Source organism: Nicotiana tomentosiformis, chromosome 7 (genome assembly GCF_000390325.3).
Source record: "Nicotiana tomentosiformis chromosome 7, ASM39032v3, whole genome shotgun sequence".
Classification (NCBI taxonomy): Eukaryota; Viridiplantae; Streptophyta; class Magnoliopsida; order Solanales; family Solanaceae; genus Nicotiana; species Nicotiana tomentosiformis.
Window position 1 is genome coordinate 19,697,352 of NC_090818.1, and position 24,581 is coordinate 19,721,932.

General features: G+C 35.8%; 2 protein-coding genes across 3 annotated transcripts; one reads left to right on the plus strand and one right to left on the minus strand.

The window, feature by feature from the left end:
• The first annotated feature begins 381 nt into the window (after positions 1 to 381).
• On the plus strand, positions 382 to 5,450 carry LOC104102187 (uncharacterized). 2 transcript variants are annotated; one of them, XM_009609835.4, is made up of 5 exons: positions 382 to 635; positions 776 to 1,886; positions 2,040 to 3,353; positions 4,410 to 4,524; positions 4,906 to 5,450. In XM_009609835.4, the coding sequence occupies exons 2-5, from the start codon at positions 1,233 to 1,235 to the stop codon at positions 5,139 to 5,141; spliced, it is 2,319 nt and encodes a 772-aa protein (XP_009608130.1). In that variant the 5' UTR covers positions 382 to 635; positions 776 to 1,232; the 3' UTR covers positions 5,142 to 5,450. The 2 variants fall into 2 exon arrangements, with proteins under 2 accessions (XP_009608130.1, XP_009608131.1); XM_009609836.4 differs by having other exon boundaries at positions 403 to 635; positions 781 to 1,886.
• An 11,531-nt stretch (positions 5,451 to 16,981) lies between these two features.
• Positions 16,982 to 22,792, minus strand: LOC104102188 (universal stress protein PHOS32-like). The gene is made up of 2 exons (XM_009609838.4): positions 22,025 to 22,792; positions 16,982 to 17,299 (listed from the first exon to the last, which is right to left on the minus strand). Exons 1-2 carry the CDS (start codon positions 22,683 to 22,685, stop codon positions 17,292 to 17,294), a joined length of 669 nt encoding a protein of 222 aa, XP_009608133.1. The 5' UTR covers positions 22,686 to 22,792; the 3' UTR covers positions 16,982 to 17,291.
• Positions 22,793 to 24,581: the final 1,789 nt, after the last annotated feature.

Below are 24,581 nucleotides of genomic sequence, written 5' to 3' on the forward strand. Positions count from 1 at the left end.
TAATCTATTTGGTAAATATTATTTTATTTTAAAATTTTCAATAAAATAATAAATTGAAGGGCCTCCGTGTAGTGCCAGCTGGGCTAATTTCCCAGTGGGCCAAATTTGGTCTGGGCTTACCCGCCAAAAATATGGTGTGAAAAAAGAAGAGGGAAAAAAGGGAAAGCTGAAAAAAGAAAAACAAAAAGAAAAGGACCCTGATACTATACAATATATGGTGGTGTCAGTCTGTGTATCTTTGTGTGGGTTCCAGCTAAATAATAAATATCTCATATGGTCCATATTTGCAATTTACAGAAACATACGGGGCCACATAATAATATTTCAAACACCAAAATAGGGGTTTAAATGATATTTCTTAAACCTTATGGGCCTCAATTGACAAGCACAAAAATGTACAGAGGGAGTGAGAGAGAGAAAAAAAGAGAGTGAATCGTTGAAGAACCCTAATCTTGAATCGTGAACTCCACTCTCCTCTTTACCTCTCTCTGTATATGAAAACGCCGACTCTTAACTACCTCTTCACTCCCACCATCTTCCACCGCCCACCCCCCTTTTAACCCCCACCCTCTCTCTCTCTCTTTCTCTTCTGTGGAACTTTTACTTAGACGATCAGTCTTCTTCTGCCGTTACAGGTACTTTTAAAAATCTTGTTGTTCTGTTTATGTCAAAGATCAACTCTTTTATGTAAAGAAAACTGGTACCCTTTTCTTTTATCATACTGATTCTTGTTTAATTTTTTTTTAATGATTTTCCATTTTTCATCGCTACTCAGTGCAGTTTGCAGTTTAACCACCGTATGGGGGCGGCCTGAAGTGAAGACATTCAAATCTAATTAGGACTGAACTGGGGTTTGAATTTTTCACGTGTTTGTTGTCTTCACTGATTAAGGAAAAAAAAGAGTTATGTCGGTTACTTAGCATTTCTTGAGGTTGTTTGGAAAATAACAGGACTTCAAGTAGTTTCTTTTTGTTTTCTTTCGGAAAATAAGCAAGGTTTTGGGTATATGAGATTAAGAACAGATAAATTTTAAAGAAAATAGCTTTGTACTTGCATGTGTGAGAAATTGCAAAAGTTTCTGTAATACTTGAGTTTTGGTAGTAACAGCAGTGAAAAAAACAAGAAGAAGAACGACACCTCGATCCCAACCAAGTTTGGGTGGGAACAGTAGTGAAATAGGGGGAACGATTGGTTCGAGGGCAGGGGTACTGCCTTCTGAGGTGCGAGCACTGATGCCTTCGGTAGGGATGAGAAGGACTACAAGGGTTTTTGGGGCGAGGGTTTTGAGGTCAGGAAGGCGGTTGTGGACCCCAGGTGAGGAGGTTAAGAGGGCGAAACACGGAAATGAGTGGATTGAGCTTCTTGACAATGTAGGAAGAGATGGTGGTGGTGGTGGTGGGGCCACTAAGTACAAGGAAAACGGGTGGCTTAAGAAGGATAGTGCTCCAAAGCAAGACACTAACCAAGAAACGGATATTGATGTAGAGACTAAGGCAATGGCTGAACCGGAGACACCAATCATTAATCCGAATAGCAATAGTTTTAGGAGGTGGGGAACTGTATATACGAGGAAGAGGAAAAGGCATGAATCGGGGAAAGGTGATACGGTAACAGAGGGCAAGAGGTATGGCAAGCACTTCGTTAGGAAGAAAAAAGTTAGGGCAGCTTATGCTAAGGATTCAGATAAATCTGAAGAGGGTCAAATATCAACTGGCATTGTTATTGTAAATACATCATGTGGAAGCAGTTATTGGGTTTCCTGCCTTTTGAATTGTGTTTTAAGGTACTTGAGGAAGTCAACTATTAGTTTGCAGCAAATCTTTGGATTCATTAACTCAAAACCCTTGAGGGACGTTTCTTCATTGCACGGTATCCTCCTTCTACAGGTATTATTTTGTCACTACTGCTTTACCCGGCATTCATTTGCTCGATTGAGCCTTCGCCTTTTACCCCCCTCCCCCCATTCCTTTTGTTTTTTGATGCCCCAATTTTAGTGAGGGTTACTAACCTTGTTGTTTTTGATGTTTCTGCAACTTCAGGATCAGACTCCAAGGAAAATCAAAACTGGAGCTTGCTTTATCGCTGGTGTCACATGCTCGATTCCTGTTTTTGCTCTGGACTTTTCTACAGTCCCGTGTTGCTTTATATACTTGCACTCAAGCATGCTTCTCAGATTTATTCACATGTCCTATGCATTGGTCATGTATTCTACAGTTATGGTTGAGGAAACTAATGTGACTAACGAGAAGGAGATTGTTTCTTGCCTTATCCCTGTGAATAACCAATCTGGATTGGATGTATCCACGTCTGGAATGTATGATGGGGAGATTGCAGTGGTGCACGCAACTGTTGGAGTTCCTAAATTAGCTGCCCACCACTTGCAGCTAAGGAACAGTCGTGGTATTCAGAAGAGGAGAAGCTCTTTGAGTTCAAGGAGAGGCAGGCGTTCTTGCTTTGGCTCACAGGATGTTATTGGTGCTTTGGCTTCTGACCGATTGAGGTTAAGACGTAATGGCCTCCGATTTTCCTCTCGTACGTCTCGGTATGAACTTAGGAGTTCGGGTCAGAAGATCTCCACACCAAGCATCAAAGAACTAAAATCTGCTTTGGTGGAATTGACGCAGGATATAGATGCAACAAGCTGTTCTGCCAACATATTGGTTATTGAATTAGACAAGTGTTACAGGCAAGAAGGAGCCACTATTGCTATGGAACTTTCTGGTTCAAAACAGTGGATTTTAGCAGTGAAGATAGGTGGTGTAAGGAGATTTAACCTTACTGCTGAAAAAGTTATGAGGCCTTGTAGTGCCAACCGTGTAACTCATGACATTATATGGGTCGGGGATCGTGGTTGGAAGCTAGAGTTTCCAGATAGGCGAGACTGGTTGATTTTCAAGGAACTTTATAAAGAATGTTCTGATCGCAATGTACAGCCTCCTGCGTTAAGCATCATTCCTGTTCCTGGTGTACGCGAAGTATCAGGCTATGCAGAGAGCAATCCTGCTCAGTTTGCCCGTCCGGATTCATACATAACTGTTAGAGATGATGAGCTGGCAAGGGCATTAGCAAGGAGTACGGCATGCTATGACATGGATTCTGATGACGAGGAGTGGCTGGAAAACATTAATGGTGAACTTTGTCTGGAAAACAAGCATCTTTCGGTTGAGAGCTTTGAGATACTGATTGATACTTTTGAGAAAGGCTTTTATTGTAATCCGGATGATTATTCTGATGAGAAAGCGGCTATCAATAGTTGCCTGGATAAGGAAAAGAAAGAAATTGTCGAGGCTGTGTATAGTTACTGGTCCAAAAAGAGGAAGCAAAACCGATCTTCCCTGATAAGAATTTTCCAGGTAAAAGTGTTATGCTTCACTAGAAGCATTTTTCTTGCCAACAATATCTTCGTAAGCAATTGTATTCTACTTGTATTTAACTTCCACCAAGTAGTAGTAGCATTGTTTATACACTTGTGTTTTCCAACTGTTGGCCTTTCTGCTTGGAGTATGAATTTCTTTTTAATTCTCTTTTTTTCCTTCCTCGCAATGGAATTTCTGTTTGCTTATCCTGAAAGAAGTTGATATCCACATTCATATTTCAAAAAGTTAAAAAGCTTCTTTTGTTCTATAGAGAGGTTGTCTTATGATGAAGATGATCTATTTTTCTCCTTTTGAAAAAAAGATGATCCATTTTTCTCATCAGCATAATTTTATATGATAAGAGAAAATACACTAGCCAATTGGATTAAGTGACTAGAGCTTTGGATCCAGATTGTCTCTTGATGTTTTGCAATTAAGATTCACCAATCTGACAAGGGAAGGATAGCCTTGTGATAAGGACTCTTCACCGATGGAGCAAAGTCCTTATAGCCTTGTGATAAGGACTCTTCACCGATGGAGCAAAGTGGGAAATATCCACTGTTGGACTCTTGGGTAGGGGGTGTATGGGGTGGGTTTACCATATCCCTGCCCTCCCCCAAATAAAAGAAAAGAAACCAGAATATGTTCACCAATTGGCGTTGACCTTGATGAATGGTTTGAGCAGCAAAGGAATTAAATAGATGTCTCATCCATTGCTGTTTTAACCGTAATCAAGGTTGAATTCTTTGCAGGAAAATTTTCAGCTGCAATATTGCCAGATAGTAATTCTCAGGGGAATATGAACTTTTTGTTCCATCAAAAAAGAAAAGCAAAATGAAAAGAAAGAAAATAAAACAACAAAACTTAGCACTTGTGTCTCCTCTTAAAGAAAAAAAAAGTAGAAAAGGCACTGGCATTTCCAGTTACACATTAGCCTTGTGTCATAATTCTTACCATATTTCATCACTTGGGTTATTTGCAAATGTCAGTGCATGGTCTGCTACTTCATCCAAATTATCGCTATCTGAATGTTACAATGCTCTTTCCTGACAGTGTTACCAGCCAAGGAGATCTCAGGTCATCCCAAAATCTGTTCTCCGCAAGAAGAGGTCTTTCAAACGACAAGGAAGCCAAGCCGGAAGAGGCAAACATCGGCCATTTCTACCAGGTGTGTATCTGTGTGACTTGGTATCAGAAGTCTTGTTGTCCTATTATGTGATCTGCACCGTGTATTTACGAAATTACTCCATGTTAACAAGGATTCTACATTGGATCTGTTGCTGCTCTATAGTTAATTGTCTGGTTTAGACTAAGTCGTGCCCATGTAATGTTCGTTCGTGGCTAGTGGCGGGGCTCTGTCTTCAAGCCCTGCCCTCTTTTCTCAATTTATTAGTTGCCCATGGTGCTTCTGATAAGGGAATTAAGCTTGATTTGTGTTGCAGTGTAATTCATCACTCTCTAAAATAGGTTGCTCTATACAGTATCTGCTATTACTTACAGTTTGGATTTTTTCACTTGATTGAAGACTAATATGAAATTTCAATGACAGCAATGGTGACTGAAAAAGATGCTTTGCAGCGACAGAACTCAGTTCTTAAGGTGCAAGAAGCTAAAGCTGCTGCAAACAAATCGGAGGATTTGGCAGTTAGGCTGAGACAAAGGGCTCAGCAACTGATGGAGAATGCTGATCTAGCAACTTACAAAGCCGCAATGGCACTCAAAATAGCTGAAGCAGCTAAGATTGCCAAGTCTACAGAAGCTGTTGCACCGTTTTTCATAGGTTAGAAACAGTGTTATATTGGTTTTTCAGAAATACAGTTGAAATGGCCAATTATTCCCGAATTGAAATAGGAGGAACACAGCCTCATGGCCTTTTTTAGAGAAGCCTGTGGAGGTCCATCTTTGACAGGATTTTATGAAACTTTGTGTATAGATTCTAATGGATGTACATTCTGTATCATTATTCTTAGATGTTAGCTTAGATAGATGTGTACAAGGAAAAAGAGAGGGTTTATCCATTTGTTTCAAGGAAACCATATAGAAGCAAAACAAGTATACAAGATTTTGAGAGCACGTGGTTCGTGGTTTCTGCAACTTTCGCTTTTCTTCTTTCGTTTTCTGTTAATATTTTGTTTTCTAGACCATTAGGTCGTTTTGATACCGTGTCATGTTTGCTGTTTGGTCTTCTTTTGTTCGTTAAGAATAGGTCAATATTATTTTAATCTTTTGAGTTTTGTGTCCTCTTTATCCTTAGCGCTGTTTTGGAGTGAGAGACGTTATGATTTATTGTGGGTTCTTTTATTATTTCGGTTAGGGAGTGTTCTGAAAATTGACTCAAAACGCTTGAGTTGATATGTCAACATGTTCTTTGTTTTGGAATGAGATCATATTGTAAAAATGATAACTTGTATGTGTCTTTTCATAGACCTTTTTCCTTGTAATTCTCTAATGGTAAAGGACTAAATCTTTTAACATTTTGATGCTAACAGAAGCCTACGAGTTTTCTAGCAGAAAAACAGCATTTTCCCCCGGCGAGTGAAAGATATTACTTTAAACTTTTCGATTTGGTCATTCTTCCCGTTATTCGAACATAAAAGCTACTATATTGATTTGTAACATGATTAATGTTTTTCGATTCCCTTTTAATAATTTTTTAGACAAACCAAATTTTCTGGTCCGAATTGGGGGTAGGGATTTGGGTAAAGGGTAAGGCTAATGGGAGGGTACCGGAAAAAATACCCTTAGTACCGGTCCGGTTAGTACCCTTAAGGTACCAGACCGGTCAGTACTGGTACCCGTATCGGTACTCTTAAGTTTTTTTTTTTAATTTTAAAAATGGTCGTTTTTGCACCGTTAGCCAACGATTATCTATATATATATATATATATATATATATATATATATATATATATATATAAAAAAGCATAAATAAAATGTTGGATTACAAAAATAAACTTTTAATATTAAGCATAATAACTCACATAAAGAACATAATCAGAATTCTAGACATTAGCCTTATAATCTTATTAATTTTAGGACATAATATTACACGTTAGAAATCCTACATGATTACCTTTAGTAATCCTATTAGTATAATTACTTTCCATCTGTTTAATTCATATAAAATTGAACAAGTAAATATCTTTAGTCATGTAATCTTATTACTGTTACGATATACTTCTTAAAAATTTCTATTACTAATTTAATTTGAAAGCGTATTATAATGTCCTATTACTAATTTAATTTGAGAATGTATTATATTGTCCAAACCCATTTAGAAAAAGGAAAGCCTATATTATTATAAAAGCATAAATACAATATTAATATACCAAAATAACCCTAAAATATTAAACAGAAGAACTCATAGGAAAAGGGCATAACTGCAATAATTTATTGTTTGGACTACAATACCTTATATGCTATTTTTTTGTCATGACCCAAAATCCCACCACAGGCGTTGTGATGGCACCTAGTCTATAAGACTAGGTAAGCCGATTTTTTTGTTACATTTTGAAGCCATTTTTAAAAAAAATCTAACAACGAAAATAATTACAATACACAACCTCCAAAGACTAGTAGTCTGAATATATGGAATGATCACAAGGACCGAATATACAATACTGTTTGATTACAAATTAACAGTACAATGAAATGAAATGTGCAGAAGAGTAGAGTGAGCACACCACAACGGTGCCCAATAAGTATCAAGACTAGCCTCAATGGAGTAGAGACGAGGTACAATCAAGACACTCACTAGTCTAATAACCTGTGCAATATAATATACAAAATAATAGGAAACAAATAATAATAAAGGCAGGATGAAACAACCAGTGATATGTACAGCAGACAACAAGAACACCATTAATATCACTCAACAATTAATAAACACAATTACACCCAATTAAATCAAGCCCTTCAAATAAATGTCTTTCACATAATTCTTCCAGATAACTCTCTTTCAAATATAATTCTCTCAAATAATTATTTTTCAAATATAATTCTTTCAATAAATCTTTTCAAATACAATTTTCTCAAATAAATATCTTTCAAAATACAATTCTTTATATGATACTTTCTAAGTAAAAATCCTTTCAAATAAATATTTTGAATATAATTCTTTCAATTAAAAAGTCACCATGTGACACCTTATTTCAAAATCATCAAAATACAGGTCTCAGCCCATTTTCATATTTTCACGGCACCTCGTGCCCATAATTAAATCATCATATTTGCCCGGCACCTCGTGCCCTTATTTCATATCACAACTGCACGAACAATTCACGTGCCAAATATCATTATCATTTCATCACAGCACCTCGTGCCCATATTTTATATCACAACTGCACGGACAATTCACGGCACCTCGTGCCCACATTTCATTTTATAAACCGCCTCGCAATAGCCACATGCTCCCAATTTCAACAAAATCAGATTATTATCAATTTACTAACAACAAGACAAGTTGCACAAGGTATAAAAATAAACACAAGAAAATCACAACATCACATGAAAATTTTGAACACCACAACCCCACATCATCACATATCGTCCCTGACAATAGCCACCCTTATCGCTCCTATTGCCACTCTTATCGCTCCTATTGTTACCCTTATCGCTCCTATAGCCACCCTTATTGCTCCGCCCAGACAATATTAATAGCCACCCTTATCGCTCCTATTGCCACCTTTATTGCTCCTATATCCACCCTTATCGCTCCGCCCAGACAATATCAATAGCCAACAAACACAATAATAAAATGCCACCCTTATAACCACATAATATCAACGGTGAAATACCACCCTTATCTCCCCAAAATAACAACTCACACAACACAACAATTTACACAGAAAATTATCACAACATAACAAAAATCAATTCATATCACAATTTACCCGATGGCCACAACCAAATTTCAAAGCTACAACCAAGTCAATTAATTTCACAGCACATAGCCAAATGCTCCCCACAATGTATACAACACCCCAAAACAATCAATAGAGATAGAAATTACTCAACATTAAGCAAAATCTTCATAAAATATCAAATTTTCAATAATTATATAAACACCTCTTCTTAAGCTCATTTAATTAATTATTTGCAGAGGGAAAAATCCAAAATGAAATTAAATTCCAATAATTATCAAGCCAGCAAATTCACGAAATTTCATAAATAATCAAATAACAATCACATCACATTGTCATATAACAATATAGTCAACAACAAGGGTTTAGACACGACAAGTAGATGATTAAATATATGCCAACAATTATTCAATTTTCTACACAATATGCTCAAGACTTTAACTCAATAAAATTTACACATATAAACCAAGTACGTACTCGTCACCTCACGTACATGGTTTTTAATTACCCAAGTTGCACATAAGACTCAATGCCTAAGGGGAATTTCCCCCACTCGAGGTTAAGCAAGACACTTACCTTTTGAAGTTAGGATGATATTCCAAAATATCCTTCTTGCTTGAATTGATCTCCGGGCCGTTCAAATCTATCCAAATTAATTGTATAACTTCATTAAAATTAATCAAAAATAATTCCGGATGATAATACGTCGACTTAAAAATTTATTCCAAAAAGTCAACAAAAGTCAGCGCGGGATCCGTTATAATATTTATGAAATCCGAACACCCATTCCGATACGAGTTCAACCATACCAATTTTATCGAATTCTAATAACAAATCGACCTCCAAATCTTAAATTTTCGTTTTTGGAAGATTTTACAAAAATCTTGATTTTTCTTCCATTAAATCCGAATTAAATAATGGATTCAAAGACATAATCATGAAAATTAATCAAAACTGGATAAGAATCACTTACCCCATAAACAATCAATAAAGATAGAAATTACTCAACATAAAGCAAAGTCTTCATAAAAGATTAAATTTTTAATAATTATATAAATACCTCTTCTTAAGCTCATTTAATTAATTATTTACAAAGGAAAAAATCCAAAAAAAAATTAAATTCCAATAATTATCAAGCCAACAAATTCACAAAATTTTATAAATAATCAAATAATAATCACATCACATTGTCATATAACAACATAGTCAACAACAAGGGTTTAGGCACGACAAGTAGATGATTAAATATATGCCAACAATTATTCAATTTTCTACACAATATGCTCAAGACTTTAACTCAATAGAATTTACACATATAAACTAAGTACGTACTCGTCACCTCGCGTACATAGTTTTCAATTACCCAAGTTGCACATAACACTCAATGCCTAAGGGGAATTTTTCCCACTCGAGGTTAAGCAAGACACTTACCTTTTGAAGTTAGGCCGATATTCCAAAATATCCTTCTTGCTTGAATTGACCTCAGGGCCGTTCAAATCTATCCAAATTAATTGTATAACTTCATTAAAATTCATCGAAAATAATTCCGAATGATAATACGTCGACTTAAAAATTTATTCCAAAAAGTCAACGCGGGACTCGCCTCTCAGAATCCGACATAATATTTATGAAATCCGAACACTCATTCCGATACGAGTTCAACATACCAATTTTATCGAATTCTAATAACAAATCGACCTCCAAATCTTAAATTTTCGTTTTTGAAAGATTTTACAAAAATCTTCATTTTTCTTCCATTAAATCTGAATTAAATGATGGATTCAAAGACATACTAATAGAAATTAATCAAAATTGGATAAGAATCACTTGCCCCAAACACCCACGCAAGAATCTCTCCAAAAATCGCCTTGTACCGAGCTCCCAATTTGATTTTGAGTTATGATCTCAAACCCTCATTTTTGGGACTTTTAATTCTGCCCAGATACACCTTCTTCGCGTTCACGAAGGCCAAAAATCCAGCTGCCTCCAATCCTTCTTCGCGTTCGCATGACAAGCATCGCGTTCGCGAAGGCCAACTGCTTCTGCCCCATCATTTCTTTTTCGCGTTCGCGAAGTGCTCGTCACGTTCGCGATGACCAGCTGACCAACTCCTTCGAGTTCGCGTTTCAAGCTTCGCGTTCGCGAAGGACAAATCATCAGCCCCTCAAACTCCTCTTCGCGAACGCGGGACTCCCTTCGCGTTCGCGAAGAAGGAAACCAGACTTCAGCAACAACAGTCCAAACAGTTCTAATTTGGTCCAAAACCACTCCGAAACACACCTGAGCCCCTCGGGACCCCGTCCAATCATGCTAACAAGTCCCATAACATATCACGGACTCTCTCGAGTTTTCAAATCACATCAAATTACGCCAAATATACAAATTGCACCACAAATCGAACTTTTGAAGTTCAAAAACTTCCAACTTCTAAAACTCGTGCCGAAACTTATCAAACCAACCCGGAATGACGTCAAATTTTGTAGGCAAGTCCCAAATAATATAACAGAGCTGTTTCAACTCTCGGAATCGCATTTCGACCCCAATATCAAAAAGTCAACCCCCCGGTCAAAATTTCCAAAATTTTGAGTTTCGCCATTTCAAGCTTAATTCCACTACGGGCCTCCAAATAATTTTTCGGACACACTCCTAAGTCCAAAATTATCATACGGAGCTAACAGAACTCCATTCCGGAGTCGTCTTCATATTGTTCTGACTACGGTCAAAATTCTAAAACTTAAGTTCTCTTTTTAGGAACTAAGTGTCCCAAATCATTCTGAATCATCCGTAATTCAAACTCGACCACACACGCGGGTCATAATACATATTGCGAGGCTGCTCGAAACGTTAAGTCACTGAACGAGGCGTAAATTCTTAAAACGACAAGTCGGGTCGTTACATTTTGAATATTTAAGATTTTAAAATTAATAAAATTTGTCTATTAAATTCTTATTAAAAATATGTAGGAAGGTTTAATAAAATTAATTTCATCAAAATCCTCCGTATTGGCAATACATTACCACTACATAATGTCCAATACCAAAAAAAAAAGTAATATTAATGAAATGTTTGAAATTGAGAAAAAAAATAACCCCACGATAATATATTTTTATATTATATTTGAATTATTTTCCTACTCAAATAATATTTTTTAATCAATTTTTTGTGTAATATTAAAAAATACCCAATTATTAAACAACAACTAAAAAAATATTTAAGAATATAAATGTATGAGAAAGAGAAAAAAATGGTAGGTAAGAGTCAATACTACTAATGGTTCTACAACCATAAAGTTCTAAAAGTGAAATGTCATATAAATCTTTCACTCTTTGAAAATAAAATTTATGGTGGATAAAATTATAATTAAGATTAAATATTTAAAACAAGAGATGAACTAATATTAAGATCTAAATCATCATAGAATAAATTATTTTTTATGTTAAAATCAAATAATTAAATCTTTTAATTAATTATTTGGCAAGAGAATCCAATTCAATTATTTTTTTAAATTCATCATATGAGTAAAATTCTTATTCATGTTAAAAAATAATCTTAGGGTACATATATTTATTCCATAAAAAGAGCGTTAGAACACAAAGTAAAAAGGCTAATATATTATTAAGAATCATAATGCTATACAAGTGTCCGGAAGCACTATCAAAGCTATATCCCAAACAAGAACAAACTTTCAAGACTATACTATAAAGAGTATAACAGGATTATTCTTTGTAGAAGGCTCTAGCGGAATCGAAATAATATTTCTATGTCACACATTTCTTGCAAATATCATATCAAGAGGCATGAGACTGTTAGCAATAATAGAAAGTGGTGTACCAACAACGATTTTATTGTGAGGCAACCCACTTTAGATTTGATATATCTCTTCAAACACCTTAAATAACCATCACAAATATATCAAAGCAGAGCAATTGTGCTAAATTTATAAGAAAAGAAAAATTGATAATATGGGATGAATCACTTTTGGCTAAGTGTCAAACAAAGTTCGAGAGATAGATATATTGGATATTAATGAACCGTTTGGTAAAAAATTAATGATTTGAGAGGTAATTTATGTCAAAGTATTACCAGTAGTTCCAAAATAGACAAAAGCAAAGACTGTAAATAGCTTGCCAAAGTTATACTTCTGGCCTCAAATGAAAAAGATTCAACTGACAAGAAATGTAAAGTAAGAACAAATCCAGCATTCAGTGTCTTCTTGCTTCGTGTCAGAAACAAATAAGAGCATCCAATAAAAGATGATTTGGTTCTTCTTGAACACTTGGTTATCAATCTCAATGGTAATAGTAGTGCATTTAATAAAAGACATTTCTATCATTAGATTAAAACGTAATTTGTGAAAATCGCATGATAGAATTAAAAAAATATCTTAGGTAGCAGAAATGAATATGTTGATCAATTAAATAAAAGGTTGATTGCAAAATTCTATAGTAAAAATAAAATATTTTTCTATTTTTGGCTCAACAGAAAATGATACCAATAATTATTACCAAGAAGAATACTTAAATACTTTAATACCAAACGACCCTCTACCATGCATGCTTGTTGTCAAGTTTATTATTTCTTACGTATGTTAGTGTCACCGTATATATAATAGACTAAGTTGATCTTCCATTGTATATAGGTTGACATTGAAGTAAAATATGCCCGTCATGCTACTGTAAAACTTAAATACGCCGAATAGCCTATGTAATAGCACACAAATGGTATATAGAAGTTTTGACAATAACGTCACACATGCAAAAATTATGATACTGGTCAATGTGCTTCTAAATATATTCTTATCCATGAATTTAACTTTTGTCTTCCGAAACTAAAGAATATCCTTTTAAATTTGTGTGAAAATAATTTTTAGTATGCTTATATTTTACAAATATAATAAATAAAGTACAAGGACAAACATACTAAATATTAGACTATATTTAACGCAATATATTTTCTTGCACGAACAAATGTATGTTGCACTTTCAAGAGGGATATCAAGATCGACAACAAGAGTTTTGGTTAAGGCAGAGCTTAGGAGGAAACATACACAAAAAAATATTGTCCACAAAGAAGTGTTCTTTAAGATACCATCACATTAAATACTTTTAAATTATAATACATAATTATCTAACTAACATGACAAAATTGATCATTTTTGTAAGTTTTGATGATGTTCTTTTATTTTAAATTCAAATATTATGCTAATGTAATAATATTTTTTGGCATTTAGATGATTGTTGTATTATTATACATAAATTTTCTCTTATTAATTAAATTTTATTGTTCCTTCGTATAAATAAATATTTAAATAATTATGTGTCATTATTAACGTGCAACGCACGTTCATAGATACTTAAAAGTGGGAAGCCTAAAATTTAAAAGTTGAATTACTAAAATACCCTTATAAATAATCAAAACATCCTACTTATAATTTTTTTTAAAAAGTCAAGGAATTAAAAAATATTGTTGTGTCCTTTGTTGGAAAGGTTGTGTCTTTCCAATTGTGTTACTAACTTTTCCGTAGAAATTAGTTAAACTATTGGCTGCACTAAGGATTTTTTAAAACTAAAGCTTGTCTATAAAAGGCTTGTGTCACTGGTGGTGGAGTAATGCTAAATGAAAACCAGTGGAGTAATGGAGTAATGCTAAATGAAATTCTCTTTGATTTGGGTAAATGGCAGAAAGATTTGAGACGTGAAGATTATGATAAAAAATGTCGGAGAAAAAAGGATCGTGAACCCAAGGGCTTAAGAAACAAATCGTCACTTAATGAAATAAATGTTCTCTTTCCATTTCATTCTTTTAATGCCTTTCTACGAAATTATCCATAAAATCATTTATTTTAGTGACACAAATATACTAGCAAAAGGCAAAAGCAATACATAAATAATCATATGTTTTAAGAGTTAAGCCTCCTACCTACTGTTGGAACCAATATCACACGGACAAGGACACTTTAAATTAACCATCTCCTATCACTATATAAGCGGTTATATTGCCTCCTGACGCATGTTGTTTAAGTTGTGGCTTATTAATTTGTTGAATTACTTTTGGTGCTATTTGTCGCTGACAAAGATACAAGGGTGCAAATTCTTTGTTTAAAATATTAGTAACTTGCATTATTTTTTATTATTGACCACGTTTCATATGTTTTAATAATAAATTTCTGATTTAGTTTCTTTTCTTGATCTACTTTGGATATTAAAGCAGACAGATGAGTATGATCTCTGCGTGATTTTCTTTTATGAATTTATTCAAGTGAAGGAAAGAGAGGTCAAAATTATCATGTAGTATTAAATATGTTTAGGAATAAAAAGATACAAGTTAGAAAAGGTAATTAAAAAGATACAAACTTCAGAAAGATATATGTCCGACTCTCATGATTTATAAAGGTGACGGTAGGATCAAGCATATTGATTAATAGCATATAGTATATTTTTGTAAGACAACTTTTGCCGTTGTAGAATTTTTGTAATTTTAAAGCTCAAGAAGATGTCTATACATGCTTAAATTTAGGAGTATAATAAATTATATGATAATCCTTAATTAAGAAGACCACAACAAAATAATAAAATATTCAATTAAAAAGTGTTGTTAGCAAAGCTATTATATAACAAATTAGGGCAGAAATCAAAGTAATATTAAAGCACTTGCCATTTATCAAAAAAAACTTATCAGTAAAAAAGAAACTTTTGGGTTATGATTGACAGAAAATTATTTATAAATATGCTTTATGGAAGAAAAAATAAGCACAACATAATTTAAAAACTCATAATAAACCAAGTATCTTTATAAAATATATCTCTTAAAAATGTTTTAGAACTTGTTAGAACTTATTTCTAACAAGTTCCTATTTAAATGAGAACTCATGGAAACTAAAATATGATATCTTTGGAACTTGGTTGAAAGAATAAATTTGATTTTAATTTTAATATGAATTCTATATTTTCACTCCATGTTGGATAGCATTAACATAATTATTTCAGAATCTATCAATAGTAAGTTTTCACTATAATCATAAACTGTTGGTTCCAGAAAATGACAACATATGAGTGCATGGTTAGGTGCTTGGTAGATAAAGAAGGCTCTTTCCAAAACGAAGGAAAAGTAGATTATTCAAAATGTAGAGGCTGGATTCGAATTTTCTAATTATTGGAGACGATTCCTATAACATTTTATATATTAAATAAATAGAGCAAGCTGCTTTTGCTCGTCTGAAAAATAAAATATCTTTTCTTAGTCAGCTAACTCTGTTTGTATTTAAGATAGATAATAAATAGCTTTTCATAAAAGTTCAGATATCTGCAACAGATTATATGTTATTTCTAAAACTTAAAAAAAAGTACGATAACTTGTGAAATATAAATAATGAAATTATAAGAACTTGAACAAATTTTATTGTTGACTTTTAAGGTAGAGTTTCTTACTTAATTTTTAATTTTTATTGAACTGGCTAAATGGAATTAACAATCATCATTTTCTCATACTTACACTTTGTCTTTTCCTTTTATTATATAGCTCAACACAATTTTAAATATAATATTTATATAATTTCAATAAAATTATACCCATTAAGAGAGAATACACGCGCAACGTGCATGTAGAGAAACTAATTTTTTTTTATTTAAAAAATAGCCGTTGGCAACTGCCAAAAACGACTATTTTTGCCTCCCTATCCTTCCCCCCCCCTACCCCCGAATTTATATTTTTTAACCTCTAAGTTTGTTCAAATACACAAAGGCCCTATTTTAAATCTATAAATACTCCATTTCATTTTTTTTCAATTTTTATACAAAACTCTCATATCTCTCTAATTCTCTATTTCTCTCTATTTCTAATTGCAATTAACGTCTAACACTCATATTAATTTTCACATTTATTTTGTTATATTTGTGTTGCTATTTGTTATAATTTTAATTATTTATTATTAAAAATGGCTCCTAAACTGGTAAAAAAAATGTGTAATAGATTGACTAAGGGTAATGCTAAGGAGGGGGTCCTCGTTTTGAAACAAGTCCTAACTAGTTCGGGTTTAGGCGTTACATATAAGAAACGTATAATCATGTTTTTCAAGGTTTTCCTAGAACAACGGTTGGAAATAATGTTTGCGATGATTAAGGAAATGAAGACTTGCTGAAATATTGAAATAGAAGAAATTTTGGCCTTCCAGAAATAATTCAAGAAGACGACGATCCCTATAGTGAAATACTATCTACCGAAGACAGCAGGGACGCAGAAGAACAAGTGCTCAATTTCAAACGAAGAACCAATAGAAGTTATTGAAAAATTTCATAAATTTAACTTTATTTTAATAAGTATTGAAATAAAAGTATTAAATTTATTTCATCCATTAAAGTTGGTTTGTATTTAATTTTTTTTTTATTTAAAATTACTCCTAAGTACCGGTACCATACCCTTAGGACCAGTAAGAGTACTGGTAGAATGCCAGTAAAAATACTCTTATTCCGTACCCGTAATTCTCCTTAAGAAAAGTATCCTCAAAGAACCCTCCCCTTACCCTTATCGTCCCCGTACCGTTGACGCTTAAGAAGCAGTACCCTCCCCAATCCTATTCTCCATTTTGAAGTGTAGTAAAATTCATTGCAGTGCAAAGCGCGTGCGCTCTCTCTCTCAACGGCTCTTACCCGTCCAATTTGGAGACTCTTTGATCACTCTGTTGAATTGCCACTAAAGGAAATTCTTTCCCTTTTATAAATAAGATATAATTGAAGAGAGCATAAATGCATTCCTTAAAAGTTTAGGGAACGAACTGAATTTATACGTCTTATTAGTACCTCTTTCATTAGTTTATTTCGAGAAGCCAATCAATCAAGATAAAAGAAACTGGTTTACGATCACACCTTCGCAAAAGGACTGTCCCCTGGCACTTATTTTTCAAATCTGACCTTACTACATTTGCCAGGATTATTCGGAGCCTGTAACTAAGCTCCAACGAAATGTTAAAATGGAAAAGCTTTTCATTTTATTTTTGTTCTTTTTTTTTTTTTTTTTTTTGCAATTTAAGCAGTAAAATACCAGACTCCAAGATAACCATCTACTTCACAGCAATATATCAATCACCTGCAAAAAGAAAAGGGGAAAATGTTACTTTAATTAGAGGCGGAGCCAGAATTTGAAACTTATGAGTTCAAGATTCTAGTACTTTTAAGTTACCGAGTTCTAAATTAATAATTTGTACATATTAAATAAATTTCTTAAAAAAGTGATAATCAAGTTAAACTATTTTAAAACAAGGTTGAGAACTAGTTTTAAGGTCTCCTTCTACGCTCCATCCCTCATCTCTCACGCCACCCCCAACGATAAAAAACCAGACCAGGCAGCCGACGACCACCCCCACTAGCAGGTAACCCCCCTCATCTCTCCCACCTCCCCTTCCTCTCTCTCCTCTTTCTTCTTTCCCTCTTCCCCACTCCCATATTTACTAGAGCAACAACATTGTCGGCGACTGCTGTTTCGCCGGGAAACAACATCGGCCCTTTTCCCTCTAGCTTTTCTTCTTCATTTATAATCCTTAGTTACGGGTAATCCCCCCCTCCCCCCCCCCCCTTTCCCTCTGCTTCTTTCCTCTTCGTTTCCCTTCTCTTTGTGCTTTTTTTTGCTACGACTGGGACTTTACCAGTGTTAGTGGTGACAACCCCTCCCCCTTTATTTGGTTTCGTGGTGTTTTGTGTATTTCAGGTTAGGGTCGGTGGCTTTTGGAGGCGAGCGGGACGTGCATGCGCAAACAGTGAAGAACAGTCCGGGCGACTGTCAATAAGGGGCGACACGGGAGTTGGACGTGCAAGGAGGTCGCAATACTGCCGTGTATACTAAGACAATTACCAGGTTCTAATTGCGGGAGTTGGTACCTCCCATTTTCCTGTTTCCCTTCGTTGTGTTAGTTAAATTGCTGCCATCATAGTTCGTATTAGTTTAATCACCATATTGGCGTGCCTGTAGTTACAATATATCTTCTTCTACTCTGGTCTGTTGTCTAGTGTGTGTTAGTGATTTCCTTAAGTCTGTCGTAGGTATAGTGGCTGTGGTCTGGGATGGCCGAGTGAGGTCATGTCCTCGGGGGGAGCGGGAGGTGGGGTAAGGGTTAGGGGTGGGAAGGCAGGCAAGGGAGGTAAGGGGAACAAGGGTGCCTATAGGTTGAGAATTGGGTCATGGAACGTAGGTACATTGATGGGTAAGTCTATAGAGTTGTCAAAGATCCTCCGTAAGAGGATGGTCTATATAACGTGTGTCCAGGAAACTAGGTGGGTAGGGTCTAGGGCAATGGATGCGGACGGGTATAAGCTTTGGTACTCCGGAGTCCGGAAGGGTAAGAATGGAGTGGGTATCTTAGTGGATGAGGAACTTAAAAAGTCAGTGGTTGAGGTTAGACGGGTGAATGATAGATTGATGACTATTAAGTTGGTGGTTGGAGAGTGCACCTTAAACATCGTTAGTGCCTACGCCCCATATGCGGGCCTGGATGGGGAGGTTAAATGACGATTCTGGGAGGGGTTAGATGAGATTGTGCGTCAAGTCCCGCCTACAGAGAGGCTATTTATAGGGGAGGGGATTTCAATGGTCATATTGGTTCGATCGTAGGCGGCTATGGCGAGGTTCATGGAGGCTTCGGTTTTGGGGAGAGGAACGGAGAAGGTACTTCGCTGTTGGACTTCGCTAAGGCTTTTGGGTTGGTTATTGTGAACTCTAGCTTTCCGAAGAGAGATGAGCATTTGGTTACTTTCCAAAACGTTGTGGCGATGACTCAGATTGACTATCTCCTCCTCAGGAGGTGTGACAGAGGGGTGTGTAAGGATTGTAAGGTTATTCCGGGTGAGATACTCACAACGCAACACAGGCTCTTGGTGATGGATGTTGGTATTATGTTAAAGAGAAGGAAAAGGTTCGGCCGAGGACGACCGAGAATCAGGTGGGGTGCCTTGACTAAGGATAAAGCCCAGGAGTTGGAGGGGCAGTTGTCGGCTATAGGAGCCTGGAAGAACAGTGGTGACGCGAGCATTATGTGGTCGATGACAACATACTATATAAGGGAGGCTACGAGAGAGGTGTTGGGGACCTCGACGGGCTTCTCTGGCAGGCACAAAGGAGACTGGTGGTGGAATGACGTGGTTCAAGGTAAAGTGGAAACGAAGAAGGCAGCATACCTAAAATTAGTAGGGAGCACAAGTGAGGAGGAGAGGAGAGCGTGCATGGAGTGGTATAAGGTAGCTAGGAAGGAAGCTAAGCTAGAGGTCACAGAGGCTAAGACTGCAGCCTATGACCGTATGTACAAGGAACTGGGGGAAAAAGGCGGAGAGAAAAAGTTATTCCGGCTGGCGAAGACGAGAGAGAGGAAGGCCCGGGATTTGGACCAAGTGAGATGCATCAAGGACAACAATGGTAGAGTATTGACGGAAGATGCACAGATTAAGAGAAGATGTCAGACTTATTTTCATGAACTTCTGAATGAAACAGGAGATCGAGATATTGTGTTAGGTGAACTGGAGCATCTTGAGAGTCAACGTGACTTTGGGAATGACAGGCGCATCGAGGTTGAGGAGGTCGTGGGACTTATGCGTAAGATGAGTAGGGGCAGAGCGATCGGGCTAGACAAAATTTCGATTGAATTTTGGAAGTATGTGGGCAGAGCAGGCTTGGAGTGGCTGATTGGGCTGTTTAAAGTTATTTTTAGGACGAAGAGGATGCCGGAAGAGTGGAGGTGGAGTACGGTGGTTCCGTTATATAAGAACAAAGGTGATATCCAGAGTTGTAACAATTATAGGGGTATCAAGTTACTGAGTCATACCATAAAAGTATGGGAGAGGTTGGTTGAAGCGAGAGTGAGGAGGACCGTGTCTATATCCGACAATCAATTCGGGTTTATGCCGGGTCGTTCTACTACGGAAGCTATACACCTTATTAGAAGGTTAGTGGAACGGTACAGAGAGATGAAGAAGGATCTGCACATGATGTTTATTGACTTAGAGAAAGCGTACGACAAGGTTCCTAGAGAAGTTCTCTAGAGATGCTTAGAGGCAAAAGGCATGCCGGCGGCCTACATTTGGGCAATTAAGGACATATATGATAGGGCTAAGACTCGGGTTAGGACTGTATGAGGCGACTCTGAGCAGTTTCCAGTTGTTATGGGGTTACACTAAGGTTCTGTGCTCAGCTCGTTCTTGTTTTCCCTGGTGATGGACGCATTAACACACCATATTCAAGGGGAGGTGCCATGGTGTATGTTATTCGCCGATAACATAGTTCTGATTGATGAGTCGCGAACCAGTATTAATGAGAGGTTGGAGGTGTGGAGACCGACCCTTGAGTCTAAGGGATTCAAGCTGAGCAGGACGAAGACGGAATACCTAGAGCGTAAGTTCAGCACTGAGCCGAGGGAAGTGGGCATGGAAGTGAGGCTTGAATCATAGGTCATAACAAGTAGTGGCAATTTCAAGTACCTTGGGTCGGTTATTCAGAGGGGAGGGTAGATCGACGAGGATGTCACACACCGTATTGGGGTAGGGTGGATGAAGTGGAGGTTAGTATCTGGAGTCTTGTGTGATAAGAGAGTGCTACCGATACTCAAAGGTAAGTGTTACAAAGCGGTGGTTAGATCGGCCATGATGTATGGGGTTGAGTGTTTGCCTGTTAAGAACTCACATATCCAGAAGATGAAAGTAGCAGAAATGAGGATGTTGAGGTGGATGTGCGGACACACTATGATGGATAAGATCAGGAATAAAGATATTCGGGAGAAGGTGGGCGTGGCTCCCATTGATGACAAGATGCGGGAAGCGAGGCTCAGATGGTTCGGACACATACAAAGGAGAAGCCCAGATGCTCCTATAAGGAGGTGTGAGCGGCTGGCTTTGGAGGGCACGAGAAGAGGTAGAGGACGAACTAAGAAGTATTGGGGAGAGGTGATCAAGAAGGACATGGCGATACTTCAGATTTTCGAGGACATGACTCTTGATAGGAAGTTGTGGAGGTCGAGTATTAGAGTTGTAGGTTAGGAGGTAGTTGAGTCTACCTTACTTCGTACCTTTGTGAGACTAGTATGGTAGGGTTTTTACCGATGTCAGCTAGTGAAAATGTTGTATCTTACTACTCTTTTGTTTTCCATTGTGTCGCGTCTATGTACTGTCTATCATGTTTGCTTTGTATCTACTTTTTCATCTCCATGATGTTACTTTTTCTATGATTTCTATTGGTGATATTGATATTGTCTCTTTTCGTCTTCTTGAGCCGAGGGTCTTTCGGAAACAACCTCTCTACTCCATCGGGGTAGGGGTAAGGTCTGCGTACATACTATCCTCCCCAGACCCCACTAATGGGATTTTACTAGATCGTTGTTGTTGTACATTAAATAAATTTCTTAAGACAAATACAAAGTTTGAACCAAAATTACTGGATTCAGCCGAATCCGCTTCTAGATCTCTAGAGCTCCACCCCTGACTTTAATTGACTTGCTATTTCAGGATTCTTCAAGTGGATTGTGCAATGTGGCTATAAAGAATCTTAAGAAACAGTAAACAATCTTTTTTTCCCCTCCCTTTTCAGCACAAACAGAGATTTTAGTATATAAACCATGAAATATGTGTCTATAGGCTATATATATATATATATATATATATATATATATATATATATATATATATATTAGAATAATTTTGCTTGGATTACTTACCATTTATTCAAGATTACATATCAATGCTATTATCTAAAATTACCAACAATTACCATTTAATTAGCCTGATTGTATGCAAATATTTTTAAAGAATTAATAGTAAAATGAATTAAAGATTGTACCCTTAGTTAACTCATCATCAGCATCATGATATTCTACCTCCTCCTCCGGCACAGGTGGCAGCTCAGCCTCAACCACCGCCTTCTTCTCCACTCCTCCGTCGCCATCTTCTTGCGGGTACCTAACTACAACCACTGGACAAATACAATGGTGAACGCAATAATCGCTAACACTCCCAAGTTTCCCTTTACTAATTATAAATCCACTACTCGTCGCCCCAAATCCTCTGCTTCCCATAATCATAGCACTCAATCCCAGCCTCTCCACTTCCAAACAAAGCCTTTCTTTCATATCACGGTCTTTCACTATGTGGATTTTGTACGGCACGTTAGCTTCCACTAGAGGTAATGCCAATTGGGTAGCTTTCGTGTTGGTTAAATTATCATAATCTTGTTCGATTTTTAGTTGCTGGTTAGTTGGGGAGAAGCCCCAGTCTGCGCCGTAGAGGACGGAAGTTGGTCGGACGTGGAGGAGAATGACGGCATCTCCTGGGCGGAGGTAGTTCTGTACGGCCCATTTTACGGCGTAAGCACTCTCGTCGCTTAGGTCAACGGCAATGGCGACGTGACGGTGGGCAGCGGAGGAGGTGGCGGAAAGTGGAAAGCGCGGGGAAACGGGTTTGAGTTGAGAATTATGGATTGATTTTGGTGGTTGAGCTGACATGGAGGATGGTGGGTGGTTTTACAAGGTTTGGTCGTAGGTAGTTTTCTCAAGAAAATTAAAGTTGAGGTCCAAAATAAAAGCTAAGCCAAATACTATCTCTTCATCCTATAGTCTTTTATCAATATCAATCAATCGAAATCCTAAATTGTGAGTAAATGTTTATTCCTCTAATCTAATCATTTTTATGTGGAAAAGTAGCTTAAATTCTATACACTGCCGTTTAAAATAGGTAAATATGGTTGGATTCGTTCTGACCACGCTGTTTCTAGTTTCAACTCCATCTTCCCTCCTCCTTTTAAATGGCAATTACGATTGACAAGCAAATTATAAGTTCAACTTTGGATTAAAATTACAAAATCTAGTAAGTACAAATTTTACTTTTATGTTATTTAGATATAAGGTTTCTATTCTATTAAAAGCTTTTACTTTTTTGTCCTTTTTCGTTGTTTACAAGTTTATCCCACCCTAAAAAGTTTTTTTAAAAGAAAGTTAATACTAACTACTACTATGAAATAAGAAAGGAGAATCTTATTTTTTTAATGATATAGATAAGTATATATTCACGTGTTATTGGATGACTCGTTTCATGTGGGAAAAGGTTCTAAATATATCATTCCTTTAGTTCTAAGAAGTTCAAGTTCAATCGTGATTGTTTTATTAGTGCAAAAGATCATGATAATTATTTACATTAATTAATGTGCATCACTATAAACGATGTGCTTCTAGTGGCACTCTGTAGTACGTTGTGATTTTCAATACAATCCCAAACTTTTCTAATAGATACTTCTAATGCATCATTATAAAAGGGTATTATAGTTTTAAGGGGTAAATTTCATAAATAGTCATATATTAATTATGATTTTTTAAATCAAATTAAAGTCATATAATCATGTTTTCTAACACAAAAATTATAAAATTTTCACTAACTCACACAAATATCATAGTGACAAGAAAACACAACTTTTCGGTAGTATTCCATAAATTTTTTATTTTTTATTTTTATTTTTAGTCTAATAAATATAACCCAATTAAAATAGGAATGGCCAATCCAATTCGAACCAGTATCCATATACATAAATTAAAATAACTAAAAGTGAATTATTTCCCCAAAATACACAATACTTCTATCTTTTATTTTTCTTTTCATGACATTCATTCAAATTAATAGTATTATTGTTTCAAAAGCTCTCCGGTTATTCATACCTTTTATCCCCCCTTTATCAGAATCTCATGCAAAATAATAGAAAGAAAGAAAAAGATATTACTTAGGAAACGCCATACAATATATAATCACCTATTAATTTTGCTACTGAGTAATATCACCCGACAAAATAGTGCTTACTAGGCAACAACACTAAAAAAAAATAAAAATAATAAGCAATACCCTGCTTGAGAGCTCGGAGAATATGTATTTTTAAAAAGAAAATAAAAGATAGAAGTAACGTGTATACCGGAAAAAATTCATTTTTAGTATTATTCTAATTTATGTATATGGTATTGGATCGGGTCGAATTGGATTGGATCATTTTTATTTTAATTAAATTATTATTTATTAGACTAAAAATGAAAAATAAAAAATTGTAGAATACTATCGGAAAGTTATGTCTTCCAATTGCTATAATATTTACGTGAGTTAGCGAAAATTTTAATTTGTTTTATGAAAAAATATAATTATATAACTTTAATGAAAAGATAATAATTATCTGTAAAATTTACTCTCGGATTTGAGGTAGAAATAACTACTATTACGACTAATAAAATAAAAAAAATTATTTTATGCTTTGACAGGGACAATCCCGAAATGTCAAAGAATAAATTTCCAGTAACGTAGAGGTAACGTATTCTCTATGCTTAGGCGTCCAATTTAGGCCCACGTGGAACATTTCCCTTCAATTT

Bases quoted from the DNA above. Each gene is read 5' to 3' on its own strand.
- LOC104102188 (XM_009609838.4), bottom strand. From the start codon at position 22,685: ATGTCAGCTCAACCACCAAAATCAATCCATAATTCTCAACTCAAACCC.
- LOC104102187 (XM_009609835.4), top strand. From the start codon at position 1,233: ATGCCTTCGGTAGGGATGAGAAGGACTACAAGGGTTTTTGGGGCGAGG. The intron at 1,887-2,039 runs GTATTATTTTGT...CTGCAACTTCAG, and splicing joins ACGGTATCCTCCTTCTACAG to GATCAGACTCCAAGGAAAAT. The intron at 4,525-4,905 runs GTGTGTATCTGT...TTTCAATGACAG, and splicing joins ACATCGGCCATTTCTACCAG to CAATGGTGACTGAAAAAGAT.